Source organism: Mya arenaria, chromosome 3, assembly GCF_026914265.1.
Source record: "Mya arenaria isolate MELC-2E11 chromosome 3, ASM2691426v1".
Taxonomy (NCBI): Eukaryota; Metazoa; Mollusca; class Bivalvia; order Myida; family Myidae; genus Mya; species Mya arenaria.
The window spans coordinates 66,960,232-66,982,577 of NC_069124.1; the positions used below are offsets into that span (position 1 = coordinate 66,960,232).

General features: G+C 36.1%; 2 protein-coding genes across 2 annotated transcripts; one reads left to right on the forward strand and one right to left on the reverse strand.

The window, feature by feature from the left end:
• The first annotated feature begins 270 nt into the window (after positions 1 to 270).
• On the forward strand, positions 271 to 17,426 carry LOC128227310 (UDP-N-acetylglucosamine--peptide N-acetylglucosaminyltransferase 110 kDa subunit-like). Its single transcript, XM_052937714.1, has 19 exons — positions 271 to 380; positions 3,871 to 4,021; positions 4,632 to 4,875; positions 5,145 to 5,213; positions 8,002 to 8,118; positions 8,326 to 8,405; positions 8,601 to 8,690; positions 9,132 to 9,479; positions 9,851 to 10,004; positions 10,757 to 10,858; positions 11,518 to 11,697; positions 11,962 to 12,120; positions 12,296 to 12,385; positions 12,510 to 12,635; positions 12,978 to 13,253; positions 13,527 to 13,709; positions 13,851 to 14,138; positions 14,577 to 14,818; positions 15,448 to 17,426. Exons 1-19 carry the CDS (start codon positions 326 to 328, stop codon positions 15,602 to 15,604), a joined length of 3,111 nt encoding a protein of 1,036 aa, XP_052793674.1. The 5' UTR covers positions 271 to 325; the 3' UTR covers positions 15,605 to 17,426.
• Positions 17,427 to 18,470: 1,044 nt separating this feature from the next.
• LOC128226594 (uncharacterized) lies at positions 18,471 to 20,586 on the reverse strand. Its single transcript, XM_052936548.1, has 3 exons — positions 20,218 to 20,586; positions 19,727 to 19,867; positions 18,471 to 18,819 (listed from the first exon to the last, which is right to left on the reverse strand). The coding sequence occupies exons 1-3, from the start codon at positions 20,465 to 20,467 to the stop codon at positions 18,485 to 18,487; spliced, it is 726 nt and encodes a 241-aa protein (XP_052792508.1). The 5' UTR covers positions 20,468 to 20,586; the 3' UTR covers positions 18,471 to 18,484.
• Positions 20,587 to 22,346: the final 1,760 nt, after the last annotated feature.

Genomic DNA, 22,346 nt, shown 5'->3' on the forward strand with positions numbered 1-22,346 from the left:
AAGCTTTAGGCGCACAACGCCCGTTAACTATTATTTACATGTACAGAACAGTGCCTTATTTGGGAATATGTCATAAACTTAATAGAATTTTGTGGAATCTGTTACACTTACATAAATTTTATTATCAGTCGGCTTTTAAACGTGTGTTGTTGTTTGTTTTGTTTTTATTATAAGAAAATACCTCCCCATTCATAGAAGCCCACGCGCTTTGTGTTAGGCGTGCTCCGTTGTATTGCTCCGTGGCTCATTGATTTTTCCTATGTCGCGCGTTCCTCCGAGTGCGCATGTGCATTTTCTTAATACCGTATCCGCCATAAACTGGCAAATGACTGAAAGTTCAATAATCGCAACAACAATGTCACACATAGCCGATTCTACAGGTAGAATATCACTGCATTAGAAGTAGATGTAACATCATATTAAATTTTACGCCGTTTCTGTTCCTGTGAAAACTATCGATATCTTAAGTTAAAAGGTTAAATGTGATTCAACAATACGGCCTGGGTTTTAACTAGAGCCGTAGAGGGTCATGGGTGAGTGCACCAAAAAAAAAAAAAAAAAAAAGAGTCTTTTGACCGGCACTGGTTCACTCAACATCCTAATAAATTATGTGATGTTAAGGTTTGGGTTAATTGAATTCCGAGACAAGGATCCTGACACAACCTATTTTCGACCACAACCTATTTTTGACTGCCCCCTGAAAATAGGTAAAACACTTATATTTTGCGTCATTTTTAATTTTCAGTAGAACTGTCAGAAAACTTCATTTGAAAAAGAGTGGGAATGCTAGTGTTAAAAAAACTTCATTTTTAGCTCGACTTTTGTGTACCACCTCAAATATTGACATACATATGGCTTTGAAACTTTGCACACTTGTTCACTAGTCTAAATAATAGACGTGTTATACGGGATTCTTCCAATCCCTAACGTCTAAACGGGAATGTGCAAAAAACGGGTGTTTTAAAAATATTGAAATTGTTATAAGTGAAGTATTTTATGGTTGAAATTGATCATAAAGAGTTAAATTCATATTTTACCACGTAAGTGAAATGTTATTTTGCACTCAACAAGCATTTAATGCATTAAAACAAGTTGTTTACCTTTCCAATAAAATGAAAGTTGACTGACACAGATAACAATTATGCGAAGGGGAACAACTCGATACAATCGTAATAACTCGGCCTCCTCCGACAAAGCTTAGAGACAGACCTTGTTATGCAATCGTAACAACTCGGCCATGGCCGAAATGTTCCGAGCGATTTAAAACTGTGCCCTGAAGCTTTGCAGGTGCCCTTCATGTATATATATATCGTTATGTTTTGACAGAATGAAATGAAGAAAAGCCATCAAACTCATAATTATAAGTTTGATATTTTTTGTGTGCGTCAGAACTAATATAAAATAACATTATCTGGTAATATTTCTTGTTTTTATGATATTTTATGGACGCTATATGCTTTAACCCGGAATCAGAACCTGATCAGAACAACTACCCACTTTTGATACTAAACAATTTGTACGTGAAGGATTTGCCATATCAAATATCTAAAAAAAAATCTGTCAACGTACAATTATTTGAACTAACTTGTTCACCATCATGCCCCTTTTGTCAACTTAGAATTTGTGTTAAAGTTTGAGTACCACCTCAAATATTTTCAAAGTCCATTGACATTTGGCTTTGAAACTTGCACACTTGTTCACCATCATGCCCCCAACCTGTACGCAGGAGGAGGTAACTCGATCAAGCATTTGGACAAAATTATGCCCCTTTTTCAACTTAGAATTTACGTTAAAGTTTGCGTACCACCTCAAATATTTTCAAAGTCCATTGACATCTGGCTTTGAAACTTTGCACACTTGTTTACCATCATACCCCCAACCTGTACACAGGAGGAGGTAACTCTATCAAGCATTTTGACAAAATTATGCCCCTTTTTATACTTAGAATTTATGTTAAAGTTTGCGTACCACCTCAAATATTTTCCATTCAATTTATGTAAATATCTCAGCACATCATGTATTGCATTAAAATCTAATCTAACAGTGATCCATGCATGTTTCGCCAAAACTTTTCAATCCATACACTGAAAAGCAGCGGAATAGTCAAGCGCGCTGTCTCTGTGACAGCTCTTGTTACTTAAAACAATACCAATTAGTCATTTTCAATTAATGCCAAATTAAACCCTTCACATCCTTCACTTAGAATGGTTTCACGTGTAAAATACTTCTTAAAATTGTGTTGTTTTTGTTTGCCTGATTTTACATATCTACCAGAGCCTAAAACCTATGCAATATCGTTTTTTTCTAAGTATAGTGCACAACATAAAAGTGCATCGAAATATGGTACATTGCTTATTCTAAAATTAATGAAATTTATCTACAGGTAACTATATTGAATTATAATTGGGCTCTCTGTAATTATACATATTGAAGCCTAGGCAGGTCATATGAGGCTCATGCAGAGTTGGGCCAGTGATACCAGGTTCATGATGGGTGAATTTATCAGTTAATACCCATGTGAAAGCCATTAGAAGGGATGATGCTTTCCATTGCCCCTATTGTGGTGATAAGTAACATTAAATTATTTTTTTAATAAATAAAATACTTTAACACAGTTAAAACAAGTTATACGAAGTAAAATGAAAAATATTGTGCACAAACTTTTGTTGTGAAGTATAGTTAAAGGTCATGGTCGAAAACAGGTTGTATTTAGGTCAAATACAACATGTGACAGCCGCCATTTTGGATGCAAAAGGTAAACAACAGATGTTTGAAACAGATTTATTTTTTTTCAAAGATGAATGATTGCTTTAAATGGTACACACAAACATTAACTTTCATTATCACGTATTTATGATTGAAATGTAAATAATCCTTAGTCGGTCGAAAACAGGTTGTTCCGGGATATCACTTGTCATGATTTATTGCAATATATTTAGATATTTATCCATGAAGGATTGATATATCAGCCATTTTGTGTATTTTAAAAAGGAAAAACTATCATTTAATAATTTCCTCATTCGAAGGAGACTATAAAGCTTGTTCTTGTAACTCCCAATTTCCCAAGTTTGGCCTATTCGCTACGCAAATTTTTCCCAAAATGTCAAGGGTCTTTTTTCTAAAATGGACAGTAAAAGCCCTGTACACGGAACAGATATAGATCTTGAAATATGATTATTTCATACAAACTACATATTTGAAACATAAAACTACTTCAAGAAAGCACAATTTCTAACATTTTCTATGAAATTCATAATGCTTTAAGCATTTACTGCCCAATACAATGTGTCCTTTTGTTCCCCAGCACCCCAGTGATATTTTTCCAGGCCTGTGCCTTTCAATTCGGCAAATTCTAATTTAGGGAAATTACACTACCATGTCAAAATAGCAATACATTAGAATACACGTGTTTGCCTTTTCATGCATTTAGTCTGCTGTAAATGGGCTAGTCTTGTGAAGATTTTGTTTATTTGTTCAAGAAATACACTGCTTTTTTATTCACTAAGGGAATCTGTATTTTTCAAATTGGGAAAATATTATGAAAGTTTGGGGAAAGTGAACACTTGTTTTGCAAGGGGAAATAGCCGTTAGAAGGCATTAAATTATGAATTGCCTACCTTAAGTTAGGCTTCTCTGACTTTGGACTTAAAGTGTCCATTTTGTTGATGGGAATGTTTTGTACATTTTCTGAAACTTTGTTATGTTCTGAGGGGAATGCAAGTTACCCGGTATTTGGAGAAAATCGGTTAAAAACTGAGTTATTTACACGCTTTACAAGTTCCAATCATTTTGGTCTTAAAATTATTATTTTTAACACATCTTCTTAGTGACTTGCAAACTTAAATTCTATGAAGCAACATACTGTTTCAGGCCTAGCAGAGCTTGCCCATTCTGATTATCAGGCTGGAGACTACGAGGCTGCGGAGCAACACTGCATGCAGCTATGGAGACAGGAGCCAGACAACACGGGCGTCCTGCTATTGCTCAGCTCCATACACTTTCAACAGAGGAAGCTAGATAGGTATGGGACATCTTTGAAACTAGAAAGATACTTCTTGGTCATTCTGACCTGATTTAGACAAGTCGCAATGACCATGTCACATTGGTGCAAGTCAATGACTGAAGTTGTTCAGTATGGAGTAGTACCAATCTTTTACAGTTTTCATGTCATAACATTTGTAAATATTAAGGACAGTGTCTAGGCCAGGTGTCCCTAGTTGAGGATCCATCACAATTTAAATGATACAATAGCAAACAGAATATAGTAGTGTACAGCAGACAAATAAACTCATAAATGGTAAATACAGCTATCAGTCAGTCCCATTTCAAACTCAGCTTTTAATATACATATAACATTAAGTGCATCTCTTTAACATACTACCATGACATGAAGATACAGTCTATCAAGTCTCAAGCATTTTATTCAGATACAGTGTCGGCAAACTAGTTACTTTTTGTTTATGTCCTGCTGATCTGTTTTAAGCTTTTCCATACACATTTTTTCCTTTATATCCCAATGTCAAATATTTTGGAACCGAATGAAACAACCATGTGTTTTTGATGACAAGATTCACTGTCTAGTTATTATTGATTTTTTATGTTTGACGAATGCTTTTTAATTTCATTTACAGGTCAGCATATTTTAGTCAGCTAGCAATCAAGCAAAATCCCATGTTGGCTGAGGCATATTCAAACCTTGGAAATGTGTACAAGGAATGCGGTCAACTTAGAGAATCTCTTCAGAACTACAGATATGCAGTGAGATTAAAACCAGACTTCATAGATGGTTACATCAACCTGGCAGCAGCCTTGGTCGCTGCTGGAGACATGGAACAGGCGGTGCAGGCATACGTTACAGCCCTGCAGTATAATCCTGTAAGTTTGTGAATGCTTCATCATTCTCATGATTTTATTCAGTGTAGGTGTACGTAACAGCCCTGTAGCATAAACCGGTAGATCTTCGTCTTAATATTTTATCATGTTGTTATGTTATAATCATACAAATTCACTAATTAAATAAGGCATGACAATTACATGGCAATTAATGAAATCTGGAGATAATTTATAAATCAAATTATATCAAAACATTCAGTTATGTTGTATGTGTTGGAAAGCTGATTGTTGATGTATGTTGATGGTTTCAGGACTTGTACTGTGTGCGGAGCGACTTGGGGAACCTTCTGAAGGCTCTTGGCAGGCTGGACGAGGCTAAGGTAGGGGAGGTTACTCGGGCGTTCAGGGGCGTCAACTGATCGACAAATGAGCTGTGTGCTACCCTATCACTTGCTCCTTATTGAAATTCATTTTCTTGAAACCAAACTTTTGAGAGCATTCTGAATTTATAACTTGACATTGTCCTTACTCCAATTTAAGGTTTAGGAATGTATCAGTATGGAAGCTACTACATTTGTTTTTCCCACTGGAAACATTGACAAATCTACAGGATTGTTAAATGTTAATGTGAAAATGGAGTTCTACAATGCTTTGGAACAAAACAAAGAGAAGTTTGTGATGCATCACTTTTCTCTTGAATGCAGTTGTTCCAGAAAAAGTATTGTAGAAAATCATATAAATATCAAATTGCTTGTTTAAATGTTAAAATAAGATCTCAGTTTTCAGTGACCTTTAAAGAGAAAGGCTTTTGTGACAGTGGTTTTGAGAGCATTCAAATTTACCCTACTCTTACCTCTACCCCATAAAGGTATTAATGTAGTTTTGGTTTAAAAATATTATTCAATATTTGTTTATGGGATCATTTTGGCCATGGCCTTTGGGTTCATCTTATCAGCAAATGTAAGAAAAAACATAAGATCAAGATTTTTGGACGAGTATCATGTATCTCTAACACAAAGTAAATTGGACATCTTAATTCCTAAATCAAATAAACTTTGTCTGAACTGATCTATAAAACTTCTGCTATAGAAACTGATTTATTATCATCTATGCCCAAAAAGTTTTTATTTGAAACACAGTAGTATGATAAATTTGTTGATAAGATGGGGTCTTTAAGTACATACTTTTTGTAACAAGTGCTTGAGATGAAGCCACTAAAAACCATTAGCCTAGTTCTTGCAAATGGAGTTTTTTCAGTGACAGTCGGAAAAATGAAATTCAATGTACCAATTCCAGATGGATTTTTTTTACGATAGATTTTTTCAAATTTATTATTTTTTTTAATATATATTTATGTTAAAGTATGTTTGTACTATTTTACTTTTACAATGAATTACATAAGTGGGGAACTATTAACTTACTCTAGGGTGTGTATGAATGAAAGCTTAATCAGGATTTGTTTTGTCAAGAATAGTACCAACATACATAGTGAGTTCTCTTTTGGCATGGTAATTTTATTTTCAAGAATGCACCAAATCTGGAATTAGTACTGAAATGATCTTTGCTTTTCATTTTGTCAGTGGGAAAGACACAATGTATGCTTCATATTGCTTTAGTGTTCTGTTTGTACAATTGAAATACATTATATATTGACATTTGGAGTTCAAACGCATATGTAAGTTAAAAAAATGACATGTATTGAGTGATTTGTGAACCCTTTCACGGTTTCCCCTATAAATATCTGATAACTTAATCAGTTTATTCTTCAGAAACATGTTGTTGTTTGCCACTACAATTAATCCCTATATTTTATTTCTATTTGATAATAAAGGTGTCTACCGTCAGTATAAGTGCAGGATAATGCTGACTTGGACCTCCACTACCGGACATTCAAGGTGACTGGTAGGGAAATATAACCATAAACTGGTGAAATTTACAGCCAGGGTAACAGGTAGTATTTCATCAGTCAGCATAAAAACAGAGCAAAAACTGAATGGAGACATTTTTGGGAGGGCATTCTAAATTGCTAAATTAAAATTAGAACAAAAAAATCATTTGGGATTTTTTTTATGAAGAATTCGGTGCATTAATATTTTTTGTTTTTAAAAAAAAGAACATCTGAATGACTGTCAATTATAAGGTAACTTACTGCTGATGATCTATAATTATTCATTTTGGCTCATCTGCAATTTCAACAGGACGCAATATTGAGCGGCAAGCGTTTTTTGCGCAGCGATATGAAAGCTAACGTGCCAGGCAAGAAAACATGCATTGCGCAGGTTCTCAGCAACAAAAACACTCATTCTTAAAATGATGTAACCAATATCTACAATCATGAATGGAAATGAATGTCTGGAATATTGCTTTTGTATGCCGCTTGCAGACAAAAGCAATTTCTTATATGTGAGATAAAATTGTTTCAGTTCTTGGGATTTGTACCAAATGTTATGGAGGGAAAAACTCCATTTCGATTGTAGATAGGAGACAATAATGAGTGTTTTTCTGCTGTACTATGAGACGAGTTCTGATATAAGATGGACCTTCATTAATCAACCCCACTCCCAACCTCATACATGCCATGAACAAGCTTTTCATCGATATTGCAAAATTTTACCCTCTGTTAAATAGTGATACTTTGTGTTCTTTGCAGGCATCTGTAAAGAAGACAAACCATGGTAAATTACTGAATTTTTAAACACAAACATGTATTAAACAAATGGTTTCGTATATGGCAGGTATGAATTATTGTTGTATTTTTATTGCAAATATTCATGATTGTATAACTTTTTTAAACTGAGGGCCCGCTTTACAAGTACCAAAATATGATGAGGTTCTGTCTTATATCAGCTCCTGTCATGCAAGCAAGCATAAAAAGCATTCTCTCTGTACTCAATATTTGACTGCTGTACAGGCATAATTGCCACATGATATGTCAAGAGTTTTATCAGAAAATTTCTTTTATCTTAGTTTTCAAAAAGAAAAATTAATGTCATAGGCTTTCATCAGAGAGAATTCTTGCACAGGCAAGCAAACAATGCGCAGAAAACAAGCGAGCATGCATGCGAACATTGCGCTGCGTCTTTAGATGTCCACTGGCTGGCTGTAGATAGGTAGCAGTGGTTTGGACAGAGGTTGATTGCTTCATCATCATCCTTTCCTCCCTTGCAGGCTTGCTACCTTAAGGCCATTGAGACTCAGTCCAACTTCGCTGTGGCCTGGAGCAACCTGGGCTGTGTGTTTCATGCCCAGGGAGAAATATGGTTGGCTATCCATCATTTTGAAAAGGTATCGTCCTGTTTTTGTTTAGGTTTTATTTCTTATGATAGAGATGGCTAAGATCATTGAAAATGAATAAATAAATATGTATGTTTCTTTAAATACTGCTCAAAACAATCATACAGATATGTTTTCTTTAGCTACTGCTCAAAACAATCATACAGATATGTTCAGATCTGTTTAAAACATGTGTCAATAGAAGGTAATTATCTGCAGGCTGTGGCCCTTGATGCCAACTTCATGGATGCATACATCAACTTGGGAAATGTACTGAAGGAAGCTAGAATATTTGACAGGTAAAATATTTGTTCAAATAATAACCTAATAATACCATTTCAAAAAACCATAAAATAGTAACATATACATATAAAGTAATGGTGTCCATGATTTAAACTCCAGAAGCCTGTCTTTAATTTTGCTGAAGATTATTAAATAAACCATGTTGTTCATGTAGAGAATCATGTAAAGAATGTCGTTAATCTGTTCGGCAGAGCTGTGACAGCATACTTACGGGCACTAACTCTCAATCCAAACCATGCTGTGGTCCACGGAAATCTGGCCTGTGTCTACTATGAACAGGGGTAAGATCTTTATTATAATTATTTTAATATGCTGAAAAAAGCTTTGTCTTGTCATTAGGTTAATTTAGCTTTATTTTTCTCTGTATGTCTACTGTAACAGGCTTTCATGTGGCGCTAAGATATGCTCTCTTTTTTAGGCTTTGTGAAAATTCCTAAAACAGTGTAAAAGTTTCACACTTCTTTTCAAGGAACATGTCAATGTCTATAAAAAGAAGTATAAATCTCACCGGAATGCACCACTTCAGACTATAAGTGCCGTAGCTAATTTTTTCTTGGGGGACCCCCCCATTCCTAATTTTAATCTTAAAATGTGTTCAGAATCACATAATTTTATTATCAGAAGCTGCTGATATAACAAACTTAAACTGTATGTAAACTGTAAGGTGTCTTTTTGTAGATATATGTGTTATTTTTAACTCTGAACTGTTTTGTGTTTTACAGGTTAATAGACCTTGCCATAGACACCTACAAAAAGGCCATTGAGCTTCAGTCTAACTTCCCTGATGCTTACTGCAACCTAGCGAACGCTCTCAAGGAGAAGGGCAAAGTCCAGGAGGCTGAGGAATGCTACAACACAGCCCTCACACTTGCCCCGAATCACTCAGACTCTCTGAATAACTTGGCAAACATCAAACGTGAGCAGGGTAACACTGAGGAGGCTGTGAGTCTGTACCTGAAGGCCCTTGAGGTTTTCCCAGAGTTTGCTGTGGCCCACTCCAACCTTGCCTCCGTCTTACAGCAGCAGGGGAAACTACATGAGGCCCTTGTACACTATAAGGAGGCTATAAGGTATGACCATTGCATCTTGTATTGTTTATTAGCTCAACTATCCGAATATTGAGGGATTTTCTACTTGACCCACCATCCAATTAAAAATGTTTGGCAATTTGGGGAATTTTATTCATACCTCATAAACCATTCATTCATTACTGAATACTTCACACAGTAATTTAGTCATCAGAGAATTGAGTTAAACAACTTTATAATTTTATGGACTTTAATGCAAATAATGGGCTCTGATTGACTTAAAAAGTTTGGTTAATGTTTTTTGGCACATCAATTATTTTGAACATATCTCAAAAACTTGATTATAACCAGAGTTTAGGAAGGTGACTGGAAACATTAAAACCACATTGCTATGGTATTGGTATGTATTCCAGGATATCTCCTTCATTTGCCGATGCATACTCCAACATGGGGAACCTGTTGAAAGAGATGCAGGATATACAGGGGGCCATGCAGTGTTACCAGCGTGCCATACAGATCAAGCCTGCATTCGCTGATGCCCACAGCAACCTTGCTTCCATTCACAAGGTTGGCAAGCATTTAATATTAGCCAAATACATATATGTAAATGATTGAGGTTATTCCATGTAAAAAGAATACAATTTTAACAACTCCTCAATTTTTGCATGACAGTTTTAAATGGTATCTAGTTGAAAATGTTTGATTTTTGTTCTATGAAATAATTAATATTCCTTGACATGATTTTTTTTTTTTTTTTTCAAAAAAGACAATTTCGTTAGTAGTTAAATTTGTGAATTTTCTTCTTTGTCTATATTATAAATTTTTGGAAGTGCTATCCTAAACTGTCTGCAATATTCCAACATAATGTTCTGGTGCTCTCTGTTATCTACGTCATGGAGATAATTACACTTGCTAGAGTGGAACAATATGCTAATTAGCACAAATACCCATGTCATTTATTGCTTGGTAAATTAAGGGTCATAAATGAAGATGCACCTTCACCAAGGATATAAAGTAGTAAGCCATTGAATGTCGATTAAGCATTTTTGCAAACGAAAGAGCGTGTGATGTTGAATAAACAAACATAGAAGATACAATTTCAAATCACTAACCTGATAGTCATCTACATAGTTATAAACTTTCAAGTAATATTTATGTATACCGCCACCATGTTTATTTCATGTGAATACATGTATACCTTTTTACATTCAGTCTGTACGTGAGTCAGTACCACATTGCAGGACACAAGGTCCTGTAATACAGTCTACATTAGAGGACTGGACCATTTTTTGCAGGACCAAACAATTTTCCATTTTCAGGATTCTGGTAACATTCCTGAGGCAGTACAGTCCTACAGGACAGCTCTGAAGCTCAAACCTGAATTCCCAGATGCCTATTGTAATCTAGCACACTGTCTACAGGTGAGCAGTTCATGCATTATGTACATGTGATTGGTCATATAGCAGTTCCAGCATTTGGAACATGTGATTGGTCATATGCAGAATGCATTTAAATAGGTATTCTTTGTCATGAATTTCTCAAGTTAACCAAGAGCATGTTGGTTATGGATAAAATCCGCAGGATGAATTGTACTAACAAAAAACTATGGCTTTCGAAATTATTCCCAATCAATAATTGGTAAATTGTGATTCTAAATATGTGCTAATGAAACGAAATAGGGTATGTTTATACACAGTAAGGGAGGGACCTGCAAGCAATTGTTAAGTTTGACCCAGTACTGTGAATTGTGTAAGATTTTGTTGTAAAAAACAGTGTACATTTTATTTGTAAAATCATCAAAATAAGTGTAGAATTGAGTGCATGTTTATGCCAGATCTGTCATCTTTGTTTTCAATAAATGAGTTACACCCCTGATGTCAGTTATAATTTTGTCAAAAAGGAAGCTGAATCACATGTTGGTTGAAAACTATTTTCAAACTGTTTCCAGATAAATTGTCCAAACCAGGGATATAACCAAAAAATTACATCTGGTTCTTATGAATATTTATTAATTTTATATTTATTAGCTGCTGAAGTATATAAGTGATATTTAATGCTGAGTTGTCAATCCCCTTCATAGTTTGTGTGTGACTGGAGCGACTATGGCGAGCGTATGAAGAAACTTGTACAGATCGTGGACGACCAGTTGGAGAAGAACAGGCTGCCCTCCGTCCACCCTCACCACACAATGCTCTATCCACTCACCCATGACCAGAGGAAGGGAATAGCGGCCAAACATGCAAATCTATGTCTGGAAAAGGTAAGGTTTTCAATTTGTTTTTTGAATGCCCAACTAAATGGTCATGTAGATTGGCAATTTTTCGAGATCAGTTCAAGCCATGGCCATGAAAAATTGAATTGTTTAAGAGGTATAAATCAAAAGACTCAATTGACCTTTAAATATCATTTTTTATTCGATTTTAAGGGGCGATATTAATTGTTTTATATTTATAATGACAGATAAACAACACAATAAACAATGAATGTAGATAAAATCATTAACATGCTCGTCTCTTAATTCTAGATCAACATCCTACACAAGCCCCCGTATGAGCACCCCAAGGACCTTACAGCCAGTGGGGGTAGACTCAGGATTGGCTATGTGAGCTCAGACTTTGGCAACCACCCAACCTCTCATCTAATGCAGAGTGTACCCGGCCTGCACGACAAGGACTCAGTAGAGGTATTGTAATGCAACCTTCTAAATTAACAGATTTAGCTGTGTTTATAACAATGATAAATTTATTACGGTTTCCATGATGTGTAAGGTGGGAAGATAAACCTTGAGGGTCATGGGAGCTATTTTTTGATAAATTCAAACAATTACAGATCTATCATAGCTCTTGTCTTAATTTCAGATTTTCTGCTATTCCTTAACAGCCGATGATGGGACAAGCTTCAGGGCTAAAGTCTCGAGGGAAACTGAACACTTCATTGATCTATCACAGGTATTCAAGTCCATCCTGTATTTTAACAAAAACAATAATTTTGGCAATGAAATAGCTTTGATAATATGTTAGGCATCAGTGTTATAGCTACTTGCAAATTTAAATGTTACCTTATGCTTTTCAGATACCCTGTAATGGGAAAGCTGCGGACCGTATCAATGCTGATGGTATCCATATCCTTGTGAACATGAATGGCTACACGAAGGGAGCTCGCAATGAGCTGTTTGCCCTCAAACCTGCTGCTGTTCAGGTATAAATTGTTCTTACTTCATCTAAACAGTCACAAGTAACTATTCCTCCTTGACATCAACACATTTGATAGAAGCTCTATGTTTTATAGGTCTAGAAGCTCTATGTTTTATAGGTCTATAAAAATAATGAATTATGAAATAAATTAAAACTCTACTCCACACTTTTTGTCTGTTTTACTTAGTTATTGTATGTTAATTCAACACATTTCTCCATTTCCCTAATGGAGAACTTGCAATCAAAGTATTAACTTTCAACCTTGCACTGGCAAGTCACTAATTGTTTTGAAAACCCAATAAAATGACAATTTTAAAAGGATTTTCTAAGCATTTCTCTCCTGCAGGTGATGTGGCTAGGCTACCCTGGCACAAGTGGGGCCACCTACATGGACTATATCATCACTGATGAGTTCACCTCCCCAATTGAGTATGAGCAGCAGTACACAGAAAAGCTTGCCTGCATCCCAGACACATTCTTTGTTGGTGATCACATGAACATGTTCCCTCACATGATGGACAAGATTGTCATTAAGCTACAGGATAGTGATGAGTTCCGGGAAAACAGCATTGTCCTGAATGGAGTTAACCTGAAGCCTATTAGAGACACAACTGAAATAAAGGTATGTGGTTTTTCCCATATCATCACTTGGCTACATTTGGCTTAGTGTTGGCATGATTCTCTATGCTGAAATGTAGATCTGAAATTACACACTGGAATGATCGTAACAAGCTTGTTCAATATCTGAATACATTGCACAATCCACATCATGGCTAAGGTAATTTGAATAAAAAAATGGTCTCTAAAAAAGCATTTTTGGCTGTGGTCTTCAGAAATTAAATTAAAAATCTTTCATTGAAATTAAAGGAGAGCAAAACCATGTTTTTCCCCACAGACTATAAGAGTCCAGTGTGCCCCTGGTAGCACGACAGATGAGGAGGATGGGTCCCCGGGCTCAGTGACATATGAAATGGTGACGATGCAGGTCGGGCCTGTTCTACAACAGATGATCCAGTCTGGCCTCTCTCACGCCTCCATGGGTGATGTCCTTGTACAAAGTGGAGTCACCACGCAACTGGTAAAGTCAAAAATCTAGTTTGAGTTGAGTCATGAAATGAGCATACTAAGTAAGTTATATTTTTCCTGTTTAACACTAAGCCTACAATAAGAATATGACACTAAAGTGTCATTGTAAGCTTCATAGCTATAAATCTTTCAGACTAACAACAAATCTGCCTCCGGCGAAGAAATTCCACAGAACATTATTATCAGCGCACGCTGCCAATATGGACTGCCAGAGGATGCAGTTGTCTATTGCAACTTCAACCAGCTGTACAAGATTGACCCAGATACCCTAGACATGTGGTTTGATGTTCTCAAGAAAGTGCCCAACAGCGTTCTTTGGCTGCTTCGCTTTCCAGCTGTAGGGGAGCCCAATGTGCTGCAGAGCGCCAAGAATGCTGGCCTGGACAGCAGCAGGGTCGTATTCTCTCCTGTGGCTCCAAAGGTGGGTGAAACTGATAGCCAATACTTGAAGTGTTTAAGGAATATCTCCCATATGATTGGAAAACTAATATTCTGAGCAGTAGACCCTTGCTACTGAAAATATTTGAACAAACTTGCAGAATAATATAGATTGACTTCCATTGTTCCAGATAAGTTTATTTTACAGTGGTGGAAATTAGCACAAGCCTGGAACTGGAAAATAACTTGGGGCTTGCTCATATTTTTTTTATCTATATCAAGGCTTGCTTAAATATGAAGAGGCAGCACTAGTATACAGATTCGGACTTATTCATACAGAAGTCTTATTTTGATAACTGAGTTAATGTGGTAACAAATATTTTATGTAATGTGTGTTAATTTTAATGTTTAAAGCTGTCCTTTTCATCAATTACCTATGCAAACTGATCACTTTTTACCCAATGGTCTTTAAATTATGCAGGAGGAGCATGTACGTCGTGGTCAGCTGGCAGACGTTTGTCTGGACACACCCCTCTGTAATGGCCACACCACTGGAATGGACGTCCTCTGGGCTGGCACCCCCATGGTCTGTCTGCCACAGGAGACCTTGGCTTCAAGGGTAGCTTCGTCGCAGTTGAAAGCACTCGGCTGTCCTGAGCTGATAGCCAACAGCAGAGACGAGTTTGTCAGGATTGCATCCAAGTTGGGCAATGAGGAACATTAGTAAGTACATGATTGTACTGCTTGTGTTTATGAAACAAAAAAGTATTGTAAAAAAATGATCATTTATGATGGAAGTCAGTGAAAATCTTTTTGCATGTTCTTGGAATCTCACTGTTATTTCTATGTTGCTGTATTCTCTAATAATAGAAATAAATGGTAGAACAAAAGTTAATGTTATTTGTATTTAGTTTAAATCCTCAAACTTATCATTGAAAGTAACTTCTCAAAAGCAAAATTGTAACATAATAATGTCATTTATTTGCATTGCATGTCCATTCATCATTAACTACATATATTAACATTGAAATATATATATGTTTTGTTTAATACCAAATGTTTTAACATTTTTTAATGAACTCATGATTTTGATTAAATAATTGAAAATAGATCAAAATGGCTTGATCGATCATTTCAGATATTTTATTTTGACATTAAACCGCTTTCCAATCCCTAATAAGTATGGCATGAATAGTCAATATCTTCAAGGTGTTTTTACAGTGACTGAAATGCTTTGACAAACTTAATTATAAATACCCATGCCTTAGGATAGAGAAATTCAATGCTGCTTCCATGTTTCTGTTTTAATAAATAATCCTATTAAATGTATGTGGCATGTAATTATCTTCCAGCCTGCGTGCCATTCGAGCCAAAGTATGGAAGGCCCGGATGACAAGCCCTCTGTTCAACTGTAAGACATATGTGGGCAACATGGAACGCCTGTTCTGGAAGATGTGGAAACTCTACTCCACCGGACATCCCACTGACCATATCACAGAGCTGGACTAAATAGAAATCTTAGGTTTAAATGGTGTATAAGTGCTATACTTTAACTACATGCCTGTTTACAAGTTAGTCTTGCTTAAAGCAATAAGCAGTCACGGACAGACTGAAGCCAGACAAGTTAGATTTATTGTTAAAACTTGGTTAACTTGCTGGATATTAATGGTATACCATACTAGACAATAACTGTTTTTACCATTATGAAAATGTGTTTTCAGATGTATGTTGTTTGTTGATGGTAATGCTAGCAACCCCTGATTAACTAGTATCTAATAAACAGACAAATTACTATGAACAATAAACTTATAAATAGAATACTTTATGAGATGTATCTTGTATTTGTGTGTGGAAGATGCTAGTGTACATTGTCCAAATATCTGGTGAAATATCTGGTCAACTAAAGGAATAGTACTAGGTAGTACTGAAGAGGCAAGGACATATGATTGGCAGTAGGGTATTTGTTTTATTTGTAAATATTGATCACCAGCAGCCTTGAAATTGAGGTTACCGGTATGTTGAACATTTTCACGCATTTATTTTTGATCACGACATTTTGTGGGTAATGTCTTTAATCTATATGAAGTACTACTTTTGGTATTACTTGACTTCTATGTATACATGCAGCAAATTGTATAATATTTGTATACGTTTTCTTAGGTTATTTTTTTGTCTAGTTAGCTCATTAAAAAGTTAACTGTTATCATTGGATTAATATTGACCAATCAGTTAACGTCTTGACCTACTTAAACAAAAATGAAAAATTACCTGCTTCATACAATTGCCGCAGGTGTCTATTTAATCATAGTAAATGTGACTGTGTATTGTAAACTGTTAACATATAAGTACTTGACATCTGTAAAACTGTTTCAGCTTTTTATGTTTGTTTGTGTTGGAATTCTTGCTCAGCGAGTGCCCTTTGTGAATTATTATTTGTGTAAATATGTAAATGTTATTGTAGGTGTGTATCTATATTAGAAACATACGCCGAGGTAGCTACTGTTAGCAAATGGTATGAACACTTAAAGATTTTGAAGCAATGATAAGTGGCAGTTTTAACATCCCTCAATCAAACTGTTCCAAGTTTTTGGAACAGACATAAATAAAATGCCAGTAAGGATGTTGAAGTATCACTGACAAAAATGTTAAATTTGAGATGCCAGATTGCTCGGAAATTAAATTATTTAATGCATTTATGTTCGCCACTTATGGTTGCCAGCCTGAACAAGCAGTGCTGTGAATACCAACATGGCAATGATTCTTGAATCCCAACATTTCAGCAACTCTTGAATTGCTAACATATTGCGTGTGACTGCTAAAGACAGTACAGTGGACAGTACTACATGTCCGTCTAATTCTGATGTGAACCTGCTTTGTTTAGCTGATTGACAAGCATTGTTTGCTAGGCTCATTTGCAAACAGCAGATATTTCGTTGCTTTGTGAATGTACAGTGTGTTTAATATGTTATTTATACTGTTAAGAATGCTTATAAAAACCCTAGTTTATATGTACCGTAAATGATTTCTTTGCAGGATGTTGCTATAGGTGTTTTAAATCTAAGTATATGTCAAGTTTTAAAAACCTATTCAGTTGTGATCAAATCATGTACAAATGTTGTTGATAATTGTTCTCATCAGTTTTCTAATAGACTGTATTACTAGTTTAATTATAAAAGTTTCTATGAAACAGTAAAAGTGAGCGAGTTTAAATGATCACATGCATATACTTGTATGAATGTGTTGTTATGATAGAATGTATGTTTCCTTCCTTTGAATTAAGTTGGGCTTTGTGCTTCTTTCACTTGCTAAATAAACATTAACTTCTGTTCAATGTGTTTCATTTGTTATCTATAAACTGTAGAACAACAGACAACAAATACACCTTGATAGCAGCTGAGCTCGATGCATCACTATTGGATTACAACGTAAGCACTCATGTTAGCTGTCATAACGTGATCTTATGCAGATTCATTACCGCTTCACGATCACATCTGCATGGCAGTCCGAACGTGACAAATGCTTTATGGAACTTGGTCAAAATGTATGACGATTTCTGTGCTTGCTCACTAGGTCATATACTAGAAAAACTTGCATGTTCCAGGCCAAACGCTCTATATCCAATAGTATTCTGTCGGAACTTGTGATTATACCAAGTAAATTTGAATGAGTGGTTTAACATGCCGGGTAATGCGGTACAGACTAAGGTCGATTATCCGCCATGTCCGTTCAAGAAGTGTGTTGTGTGTTAGAATAAGAGTACAACAAACGTTGATGATCGTCGCTCTTTTCTATACAGATACAGTAAGACTAGCCGAAATGGTGTACGCTCTGTTACGTACTGTACGTTTTTACGCACTCCCTACGCCTCTACGATTTATTAGAATTGCCTGTGATTGGTCACGACTAGACTATTTCTGCGTAATCTGTAGTTCTATATAGTCTTATATTATTACAAACGTGAGTGATCGTAAATAACCGTGTGCAAATGTCTGCTTGTGTGGCAAGGTTTTCATACAATTGTGGCAAACCGTACTTCACCTTGGTTAATATGTACAAGGTATAAGATCGGAGTGCACGAAGTGCTTAGCATACCTACGGGCACATGGAGTTGACGGCATCAGCTTAAAGCTCAGGGAATCAAGATTATACATGATCAGGAAGGGGCATTACTGTTTGAAAGTTTAAATTTGTCGTGGATATGTCCCTTAAGCAGACCTAGCTCGATCGTAAACTGATCACTCCGTCTTCTGAAGGAAATCGTTACTTAGGACTACGAAGTGTTGATAACATAACAATGTACATGTAAATGGAATAAGTGGCAACAAACTGTGGGAAAAAATAATAACAGTCAATACTCAAGATATATGTATTTTTCATTTGTGTAGGTCATCAACTCTCTTTCATCCTTTGTTCAAATATGTCCAAAGGATGAGGCGCAACCTTCTTTTGAATATTTAACTTCCTGTTCTGACCACCTTCTGGTTGTTCAACATCAATTTTGTTTCGCCTACGCGCTGTCGGCCGCCCCAAGCGTCGGAGGCCGCGGAGAGGCGCCACAGATTCAAACTTTCTCGGGTAGCCGTAGAAATGCAGGGGTGTAACGACGAACAGACACACCGAGGCGGCCAGAAGACAGGCGTACCAGGAGTAGAAGTAGGTGTATCCGTCGGAAGGGTCAAGCTTGTACTGGGGAAAGAGGACCGCGACTGTCGCCATACTCAACCCTGTAAAAGCATGTCATGCAGAATTGTACCATAGTTTTCAAATGCTATAAAACTAATCGAACTACATATGCGTCTTTAATATTGTCTGCCAATACATGTCCATACTCTTTATCTAACACATTGGTTTGACGTTTCTGACGTTTTGGGCGCATGTGAGTTAGGTTTGTGGTCACCAAGCCGGAAAAGTTGGTTTCCTCCGGGTAATCCGGTTTTCCCCACAGCACAAGACCACTCTTTAAGTTTAAACTTAACGTTCTTGATGTTGTACGGGAATTTCATTTGTTTTTAAATCTCATCCCAGAAAACACATACTGCAGCAATAAACTATTGCTGCCTGACATCCAGCACGACCAAGAAACGAAGCCGACAGTACGTCGTTTTATAAGTGCGCCAAGTTTCATGACACCATGTTAGAATGCTTGTTAAAGAAGCGATCAGTGTGACCTCAACCTTTTCTAGGATGGCTGAAAGGTCGTCTAACAAAGTGGGTAGTGTTCATATTTTTGTGCTTCATTATTTCAACATAGTCCATAAGCTACATAAGCTAAAATATGAGTATGTGGAACAGGGACGTAAAAAGGCTGTCTGATTGTTCACTCTTAAAGGTGGCCTTGACTTATGTAAACCGGAAGCAAAACTCGAACTATATCGTTTGCTATTTTTGGTCTGTTGTTCAAAACTTTGTTAACAATTGTTTAACGTCATCGTTGTTAACTTTCAGATCTTTACCGCTCTTGAAGTTTAATTGATACACTTAAAAAATTAGGGCCAATTGTGCAGCCACAATTGTTTTATTTAAATACATGAGCAAAACAGTTATTCACGTTTAAAAGTTAACAACGATGTCGTTAATCACGTGGTTAACTTCAACAAATTTCTGAAAAATCGGCCCATTGCCGTGTGGTACCTGCTAACCCCACAATCATACTGGTGGCTGCCAGTATCCGGTTGCTCATGGTGCAGCATATTCCGGCTAATGAAGAAATAAAGGCGACAAACAACAGACCGCCGGCGACCAATGCAATGTTGGTTAACGCTCGGTACCAACCTGCAGAGTTAAAGGACATTTCAAGTACATGTATCAATTCAAACGTAATGTGAATGTCTTTAACAAGTAAATCGCATACAAACGTTGGTCCGTTTTTTTCCCAGTCGATCAAGGATGATAATTTGACAATATTCATGCCCTAGATATGAACTTTGCTCAAAATATGCGTAACGCTACTGGTAACGTGTGTATTATACCCCGAGTCTGACAATGACAAGGATACTTTATATATGACAAACGGCTTAAACTCACTTTACAGACTCAATATTAGTAAAAATAAGAAACATAAACGTTCTAAGATTATTTCTTCAATAGGCGAAGCTTCAAAATGATCGAACATTTTGACGTACCTGTTATGTCGTCATTTATCTCCAATTTTTGACATGCGCACGACCCTGTAAAGGTCACCGTTACAAACTGGAGACCATCACAACTACAGTTCGTCCATAAACCGTACAGCATGGTGACGGAACTATCCTGGTCAAAAGCCCAGCCCACCGTTGTGGTGGCCAAACCATAGAATACCGCCACGACCAACAATAGAACCGTCCCAACTTTAGAGCTTGTGTGGGTTGCACGGATGTTTTCTGAAAATCCCATTTTGAAAAAAAAAAGTTTCACATTGGTAGTGGATTTCTTTGTTCAATCTCCTTTTTCACATTTTTATTTGATATCTAAAACTACTTTAAAGCCAATTTCGCAATCTGAACGACTGACTTGCATTAACAGAACCGTGGAGTCAAATTTCACAATAATCGAATGTGTTCTATTGTTTTAGACGGTCATACTTGGTTTGTCATATTCGAATGTGTGGACTGACGTGAAGCAAGAAAAGCAGGAAGCCAGAAACACACAACACATTTTTCTCTCCATTTTAATCGGTAACCAACAATCCACTCATGTGACCATGTAACATACGCCTAAAATGCGCCATTTCGGACTAGAGAGTACCATGGAGTCCTCCGCCCCCCTTTCCCCAAAGCTCCCTGCCAATACTTTAAACCATATAAATTTCGGTTATCAGGGAGGGTAGCATGTCAAAAACTTAGGCTATTAGTTACGCCCCTCTAACGTCAAATCCTAGATCCGCCCCTGATAACATCAAAACTGTTCCTGGGATGTAAGCCAAACATACTAGTATGCTAAACAGCAGCCAGTTACAATGAATATAAAACAGAACAGAACATTTATTCCAAGAAGGTCATGTACATATACAATGGCGAGAAAAGCAGCAATAACACAATAAACACAATTTATGAAAAAGAATGAAATAAATTATAATGATAATTACATAATTATGCAGATATAGAGAGGTGCACTAATAGTTAATATTTATCTTTGTCTTCATAAGAGTACTTGATTCAGTTACTGTGTACTTCTTAACAAACAAATAGATGAGAATTACAACAAACCTATACAATTTACATGGAATATAACGTAGTGTTTCTTAATTCAAATGCCTTTAAAATGTACACTTTTACATTTTCAAAATAGCTTCATTTTCGATATTAAAAAGTTCCATTAATTTATGCATACTGGGACGTTGTCATTAATACCTAGGTAGATATCTAGCTCGGAGTTCAGTATACAATGTGCACTCTAAAACAAAATGATACTCGTCTTCTAATTAATTGCAAATGGTACATATACGTTCGTTTAATGGTTTTGATTGCGGTCTATTCCATCTATCTGATTCTGCCTGTTTCAATGCTTAATCTGTGTGAGGACAGCCGCAATAGACATAGACATAGACTTACGGAACTTGGTAACATTTAACATTTTTGAGGTGTGGCTGAAGTCTAAAACTTGATACATTAATATAAAATCTAGCTCTACTCGATGCATTAAGTCTACCGTGCCAATCCTGGATGAAATTATCGTTCAGCCGCTGTTTCACTAATGAAAAAAAATATTCAACATTATCTATTCCTTGATAAAACCATGCATCAAATAAACCTAGACTACAAAGAAGGTCTTTAGTAAGTGAACACCAATTTGGCTTGTTTGCATTTCGTTCCATGTCATTTTTAAGCATAATATAAACGTTTTTTTATGTACTTGTTATTAACTGTATACAATAGTTGTACCCAGTATTTAAATATGTTCATATATCTAATTGTCTTAAAACGTAATCTTCCTAATTCTCCGTAAATAAAGTCATTCTGTGTTGTCTTTTTGACACTGAGTAGACGTTTGCAGAATTGTAGATGAACTCTTTCAACTGCATTACCTTGGATAAACCCCCAAACTCCTCCTACATAATTTAAAATTGGGGCAATAAGTTTTTCGAATTGATCAAGTCTATGCTTTACTGATAGACAAGTGAACTTAAAAAGGTATTTATTCATTTGAAAAATGGCTTTAAGCGCTTGACCTGCTATTTTAGTTTGGGAATCCGAAAAGGATCCTCCTTTACTTAACACCACACCAAGATATGAAAACCTATTTGCGATTCCTAATTCTTCGTTACTGTAATAAA

Coding starts and splice junctions, on each gene's coding strand:
- LOC128226594 (XM_052936548.1), bottom strand. CDS start 20,467: ATGGGATTTTCAGAAAACATCCGTGCAACCCACACAAGCTCTAAAGTT. Junction 19,868..20,217: donor GATAAATGACGACATAACAG/GTACGTCAAAAT, acceptor TTAACTCTGCAG/GTTGGTACCGAGCGTTAACC. Junction 18,820..19,726: donor TATGATTGTGGGGTTAGCAG/GTACCACACGGC, acceptor ATGCTTTTACAG/GGTTGAGTATGGCGACAGTC.
- LOC128227310 (XM_052937714.1), top strand. CDS start 326: ATGACTGAAAGTTCAATAATCGCAACAACAATGTCACACATAGCCGAT. Junction 11,698..11,961: donor CAAATCTATGTCTGGAAAAG/GTAAGGTTTTCA, acceptor TCTTAATTCTAG/ATCAACATCCTACACAAGCC. Junction 14,139..14,576: donor TCTCTCCTGTGGCTCCAAAG/GTGGGTGAAACT, acceptor TAAATTATGCAG/GAGGAGCATGTACGTCGTGG.